This window comes from Frankliniella occidentalis, unplaced genomic scaffold, assembly GCF_000697945.3.
Source record: "Frankliniella occidentalis isolate FOCC.00 unplaced genomic scaffold, Focc_3.1 Scaffold29, whole genome shotgun sequence".
NCBI lineage: Eukaryota > Metazoa > Arthropoda > Insecta > Thysanoptera > Thripidae > Frankliniella > Frankliniella occidentalis.
In genome coordinates, this window is record NW_026267159.1 from 2,269,229 (window position 1) to 2,276,149 (window position 6,921).

At 38.2% G+C, this 6,921-nt stretch overlaps 1 protein-coding gene across 1 annotated transcript; it reads left to right on the forward strand.

Moving 5' to 3' along the window:
* The first annotated feature begins 2,085 nt into the window (after positions 1-2,085).
* LOC113216152 (uncharacterized) lies at positions 2,086-6,700 on the forward strand. Its single transcript, XM_052265698.1, has 12 exons — positions 2,086-2,622; positions 2,742-2,840; positions 2,970-3,136; positions 3,211-3,410; positions 3,568-3,810; positions 3,893-3,990; positions 4,111-4,354; positions 4,455-4,697; positions 4,790-4,914; positions 5,008-5,221; positions 5,308-5,538; positions 5,621-6,700. The coding sequence occupies exons 1-12, from the start codon at positions 2,186-2,188 to the stop codon at positions 5,975-5,977; spliced, it is 2,658 nt and encodes an 885-aa protein (XP_052121658.1). The 5' UTR covers positions 2,086-2,185; the 3' UTR covers positions 5,978-6,700.
* Positions 6,701-6,921: the final 221 nt, after the last annotated feature.

Below are 6,921 nucleotides of genomic sequence, written 5' to 3' on the forward strand. Positions count from 1 at the left end.
AAAATGATACTAGCCTATCCCTCATTAAGGGATCCAGATACTGAACATGGCTTTGTAAGTTGTCTACTTATGTTACTACACTTAATTTTACAGCTGGGAGGGGAGGACAACGCTCCCGCCGGAAGCGTCCCCCTCGACCCCTCCCGCATCCCAGGCAGGGATCGAGAAAGAGAGGGTTCGGGAAGATATGGCAGCGCAATGGTTTATATCCGATCGGTTGTCAAGCGGGTCGCAACATTTTACCGCAAAGTGATTGCATATCGCACGAGCGCTGTCGCGCGCGGCCCGGCAGCGCGGCGGGCGACCCTGAGGCTGTGGCTCTCCTACCCCCCTACCCTTGCAAACGTTTTGTTGTGCGCACCAACGAACACACCGATTCAAAAAAATGTATTGTTTAAGTTGCACTATACTGATAGCATTATGAAAAATTATTAAGCCGACGTCAACGGTTTATTTTCTTTTTGTTCCTTGACAGTAGACTGCACAGGAGGGAAGTCCATACTTTTCAGTGTGTGTCCGGTATGTCCCATCGGAGAAGACCCGGAGGGGAACAGCCCAGAGAACACGAAAATGTCACGAATAGGTCATTTTCGGTCATTTGACGTCAAAATGACCGAGTTTTAGCCTAAATTTTGACCTTTTTCGTGACCAAATTAGTCCTTTTGATGTCAATATGACGTCCTCGTGAGTCTTTCGTGTTTATTGGGAGGGGGAGGGGGAGAAAGGTCATCAACAACTTCATGAGAGAGAGAGAGAGAGAGGGGAGGGGGAGAAAGGTCATCAACAACTTCATTGCAGCACATGCATGCGAGCAGAATATAAAGCAAAAACTCCATCTACGGACCGGTATGCTGACATACAACATGACCTTGCAGTTTAAAAAAAGTCCAGGGTTTTAAAAACAGGTGCGTTTGCTCACGATCCTTTAATACCACAGAGCTGGTTGGCTGGATGTGATGTGGGGCAAGCGCTAAGGTTGAAGGGTCAGCTGCTGCTGCTGCGAACTGCAGCGACCCACCCCACACCAACACCAATACCAAAGGTCATGGTATACATGGCCTGTATGCACACAGTGTGTTGACATTTGGGAGAGTGGGGGCGAGGGCGCAGCAATGCTGAGGATCGGTAGGGTATGCGATCGGCAGCAATCGGCACCCGGGGGCCCCTGCAAGAACCCAAACTGAACCCCATTTACATCAGATAATTGTCTCTGACTACTCTCCCAATAAACACAAAAAACACACTTTCACTCAATTCATTTTCAGTGTATGACTGTCAAAGCGAGTCACTTTATCTTAATTTTGACTAGCTAATCAAAACAGTCAAAAAACTGAAAATGACTAAGAGCGAGTCCATAGTGAATTTTCATGTTTACTGGGAGCTTGCCAGTTAATTGGGTTGCAGTAGTCTTGTGTTGTACCTGAATTGGCTTTTAAAGAAAATCTTGTGACACAGATTTGTGAGAAACTTTTAATGTATGATCAGTAAATTAGTATTTAAAAATGGTCGTAGCAGTTATTTGAAACTAAAGTACAAAAATAAAACATTATAGTTTCAGAAGACTATATTGGACTATTGTATTTCATTAAATTTAAGTAATAGCCTATTCTTATTTCTCATCTGAGAATGGGTAGGGGGAGCGTTAGGTTGGTTAAAAAAACTAATATATATTATATAATTTTTTCAGATTACATCCCCATTAGAAAACCTAACAGCAAACACCAAGTTCGTTGAATATACAACTGAGTCAATCTATTGAAAGACCAAGGTATGTCGGTACAAGACTGATAAAAATCACTAATGTCTTAAAAAAGTGAGAAAAAAATGTTTTTTAGATAGAAGAACGTACCAATGTTTCCTATTCAGCATGTGATAGGACAAATATTTAGATAGTCAGAAAAATTAAAATAACATATTACAGTAACACTAATGTCTTGTAAGCGCTATGAATGAGGATGTTAGAAATGTTAGAAATGAAGCTACCATTGCTTAAGAAATCTGGACTTATTTCCACCGTTTGGTGTCAATAATTCTCCAAGCTGATCGCGGGTACTGCGAATAGTGGTATAGTCAGCTGCCCTGGACTGCCGACAACCGCTCTGTTTATTTACATTTGATTGTCTCAAAGCTACCTCCACCGGGTGTCAATGTTTCCGACCATTTCCCTACGTCTGTCGTGACAAAAATGCAATTCCAAGGCATGGATATGACAAGTGCTACCCTCGGGAACAAAGAACATCTTCGACCTGAGGGAAGAAAGAAGACCCAGTATTATATAGAGACTATCTTCAAACCTCCCGAGAAACTAACCTGTACATATTACCCAAGTAATGATAACTGTCAATTTCCTTCTGATGGTCAAGCCTGCAGTGGTTTTGTAGTTATTGACTTTGCATCAGTGTTTCAAAGAATAAGTTTACTTGTAAAATGCAAAATATGTACTGGAGCTGTTATATTTTCTCGAGCCCAAATGGTTGGACTTGGGTTTAAGCTGGTAGTTGAGTGTCGAAACTGTGGTGAACTAGACCGAGTTGACTCATCCAAGATCATTGGACCAACCTCAAATGATTATGAAATCAACGCAAGGAATGAACAAGCCTGTCAATTTCTAGCCAGCACAAGGTAAGTGAAACTAGTAAACTTTTGTTAAGGTTTAGAGTACGTACATTAATTATTAATTGTTGTGTCGAGGAGAATTCTATTGTTACAATGTGATAGCAATAATTTTTTTGTTTCTTTAGCTCGCACACACAGTCTAATTTAGCAAATGAAGCTGTTAACTCACAAGGACCTATGTATAGTGGATCTCCCTTAGCAAACGCCCCGAGGTCGGATATGAGGTAGTTAACCTCCCACTTTTTAGTTTTTGTGCTTTATTTCCATTCCATTGTTAACTGTTTTTAAAACAATTCGTTTGTCATGCCAGAATTGTTATATTTTTCATAATTGGTTGGATATTTATTTTTAAGGTCACATACACCGGGGGAATCAGTGAACTTTCAGAATTCGCAGGGTTATTTTCCCTCTAATGATTGGCAAAACCACAGCTCCTTTGGTAGACAAGAAGGCAGTCTTGCAATGCAAACGCCTGTTCCAATGCCAATGCCAATGTCACATTCTTCCAACTGGCAAATGGGTACACTTTTAAAAATTACATGAATGTTTTAAATATATTTTACATAGAAATTCATTCAGCAAACTTGCTCTCAGGATCAGATGATGTTAGTGCTTCAGAAACAAGAGGTTCTTGTGGCAATGATTCTGAAGGAGAGGAGGATGATGAGGATGATGATGAAGGAACCAATCAACACAATTTATCTTTACAACATAGTCCACACATGTCACAACAAAATGAAAACTCAAATTCATGGACAAGTGGCTCTCACAAGCCTAGAAGGAAAGTTATAAAGGCAAGTGTTTTGTTTTTTGTTTGTTTGTTTTGGTCTATCTTAGTTAATAACTTTAAATGGTGTAACATGCAAAAAATAAAACTACTTATGAACAGTTTCCTTAACATGAGAGTTTTCTAATGTTAATAAATACAATCCTCCTGTATTTTATATTTAGAAGCAAAGAGCTGAGGGTCAACGTCTAACATCTGACACTCCACTGCCCAACTTTTCATCATATGTGTTGGCAGAGCTAGCTAAGCCTGCACCAAAGATGTCAGTAGTTCTTCCACCCTGCAAGGCTTATATTGTGGCAGTGACTGGTGATGAGTACCCCACTAAAAAGGAATATGAAATATTCTCTCTTAAAATGATACTAGCCTATCCCTCATTAAGGGATCCAGATACTGAACATGGCTTTGTAAGTTGTCTACTTATGTTACTACACTTAATTTTACAGCTTTATTAAAATTTAATTCAATTTTTTTTTTTTATATTTAAAGGAACGCTTTAAGAAATCTCTTAGTTCTTCTTTCCGAGCCCGAAGAAGCTATGAGAAAAATATCAGACCTGGGAGGCTAGAAAAAAAGTTATTACAAAGGTATCAACATTACATTTTTGTAACACCCCACTCCTGTTTTCTCAGAGTGCCAAATTCTACATTTTCTACCAGTAAAGAGTAAACTAAGAGTTGTCCATGATCATCTACCTTTCTTTTCAGTGGCTTGGACCCCAGTGCAATGACCTTACCGCTACCTTCAGTATTGAACCCAAATAATCAAATACCATTTAATCAACCATCCACAAGCACATTAAAGGAGCCCAAATCTGAAGAAGATTGGAATGCCAGTAGTGATTCTGAGGGCAGTGAATACAGTGGAAACACTTCTCACCAAAATGCAAATGCTGGATCTGATAATGATAGTTATAGCCCTCGAAAGAAAAAGCCAAGAAGAGTAATTAAGGTAGGCAATTAAATGCCGAAAGCATTTCTAGTTAAGCCTTCTTAATTTCCCTACAGTAAATTTTTTGATGAGTTTTATGTCTTACCTCAATGTTTTACAGAAACAAAGGGCAGAGGGTCAGCGTCTAACATCAGAAACACCATTGCCTGACTTCTCAATTGATGTTCTGACAGAGTTGTCAAAGCCTGCTCCAAGAATGTCAGTTGTACTACCAACATGTAAGGCACACATTGTAGCAGTCACTGGTGATGAGTATCCTACCAAAAAGGAGTATGAAATATTTTCTTTGAAAATGGTGTCTGCATTTCCATCTTTAAAAGACCCTGATACTGAACTTGGTTTTGTAAGTTACACATATTGAAAAATAAATCTTCTTAAGCTACGAATTTACATACATTTATAATATGCTAATGTACAAAATACTTTCTGTCCCAGGAGCGTTTTAAAAAATCACTTAGTGCTTCGTTCCGTGCCAGAAGAAGTTATGAAAAAAATATCAAACCTGTCAGGCAGAGCAGGAAGTCACTAGCACTGGAACCAATGCATTCTAATGACATGAGGTTAGAGTGACCCTTGTGTTCAGTGTATTAAATCCTGAATTTCATCATGAAATTTTTCTTCAATTGACTAAAATATTCCTTTTGTATTTGCAGTGTCCACTTGGCACTAATGCAGCCATCCTCAGCAGATGAAGAGATGAGATTAGCTGATGAAGAATTGGCTTCAATTAATTTTGAATTAGAGCCTGACAGAGCAAGGTATTTAATTGATAAGAGCTTTAACTATCGCAAACGAGCAGTTGCCACTGTTGGTTTTGAAGAAAGTGTTTTTCTACAAACATACAAACACCTGAGTAACTGTGATATGGTTAGTATTGCACAGATCTTACTGTATGTTGTATTGTACCATATTTAGATAGACAGTAATTATTCCGTTCTTATTCTTGCCTTTAGCTTGTTTATGAATATTCACTGATAGTGAACATTAGTGTACAAGATTTAAGGAATAATTTTAATGAGGGTCTACTTGTTCTGACAAAAATGTTCTGGAACACCTTGGGATTTTCAAATGCTGATGAGGACCTAAAAAAGGCTCAAGTTATGGTTCACCTTCAAGAGCATTTCTTAAACCAAAAACATAATAGGCAAGATACCAAACCAAAGCCCCTCTTTGTGATAAAAAATGTAAGTTGATCATAATTTTTTGCATGTTACTTCATCATAAATTTTGTACTGTTTTTTCTTTATCTATCGTAATTGCTCATAGGAACTGGCTGCTTTTAATGATGGAGACAATTGCTTCCGGAGCACACAAATTCCTTGTGCTTTAATTCTAACAAATGAAGAAGGTCGCATATCAAAGGTTATGATTACATTTAAGGACAGCATTCTAGTACAGAAGCCTAATGGAACAGCTTTTGATGCGTGTTCATCCCTTCTAGCATTCTTCTTCATACTCAACATCAAATATCCTCAAGTATATCTAGATAATCTTAAGGCTCTTGAAAGGTTGTTAAACAGAAAACTGTGCTTCTCCTCACTTCAAACTACAATTAGCAGTCCATATAGCAACTATGTTAAACTGTATGATGCTACTTTGAAAGAAATGCAACAGTACATTTAATATGTGCCCATGGTTTTGTTAAATGCTTTCATATTGATGTTTCTATATCTTGAAGAATACTAGAAATTCGTATGAGAATTCTGACTTTATTGACAAAACAAATGTTTGACTTAGCACTTGTCTATGGTTTCAAGGGAGTTTCAGTCTCTATTGTCTTAAGAAAGGCACTATAATCTTCCAAAATGCTCAATTTTAGTGTTTTGGTGTTTCTTAAGGCTTTTTCTCTTAAATTCACTAGGTCCTACCTTTGTATTTCTACTGTACTTTTCCTGTGTTATTCCTTGTTTTATTCTTTATATTTATCAGTATGTTTTGTTTTTTTTTGTTTCGCATGTTAATATGTTAGACATATTTAGAATTGTTCTTTCCTTTCCTTCTGTTCTTTAAAATCTAAAGTATATAAATCAAAATAAATTATTTGTGTGTATTATAATTTTATTAGAAAACTGTACTATCAGTCACGAAATGTTAGCGTTCTGGCTGTTTATTTGAATAGCAAACTTTATTATTTGAGATACCTGATTCTTTAATCTAAGTTTTAAATTGTGTGTGTAAAATATTCATTGTGGCTTTCTCTAGGCCATAACAGATTGATATGTATGGCGCACACGTCCAGTGAACTGTGTGGGAAAAGATTTCTTGGCAGCTATGGCGCGAGCTACTTCCGTAGACCCTGCAATAATTTTATGATTCGATGTCTAAAATAAATACATTTTTATATGACCTCTTGGTGTTTACCACTCCCGTCTTCCTCCTACCTCCGTAGACGTTGCTGCACCATTTGATGTACCACCCTCCGCCGCGCCCCCTCGTTTTCCTCCCCAAACCGCAAGCCTCACCGCACAGCTTGGCCTCCTCATTCCTAATTTGGCCGGTCGGTCGTATAAAGTGCGCCGACATGAACTCATCAGCCGTGAAATTACTGGCCGGTATGAGGTGGGCCT

Excerpts from the sequence above, each read along its gene's own strand:
- LOC113216152 (XM_052265698.1), top strand. The coding sequence starts at position 2,186 with ATGCAATTCCAAGGCATGGATATGACAAGTGCTACCCTCGGGAACAAA. Across the intron at positions 3,137-3,210 it reads TTCTTCCAACTGGCAAATGG|GATCAGATGATGTTAGTGCT; the intron begins GTACACTTTTAA and ends ACTTGCTCTCAG. Across the intron at positions 3,411-3,567 it reads CTAGAAGGAAAGTTATAAAG|AAGCAAAGAGCTGAGGGTCA; the intron begins GCAAGTGTTTTG and ends TTTTATATTTAG.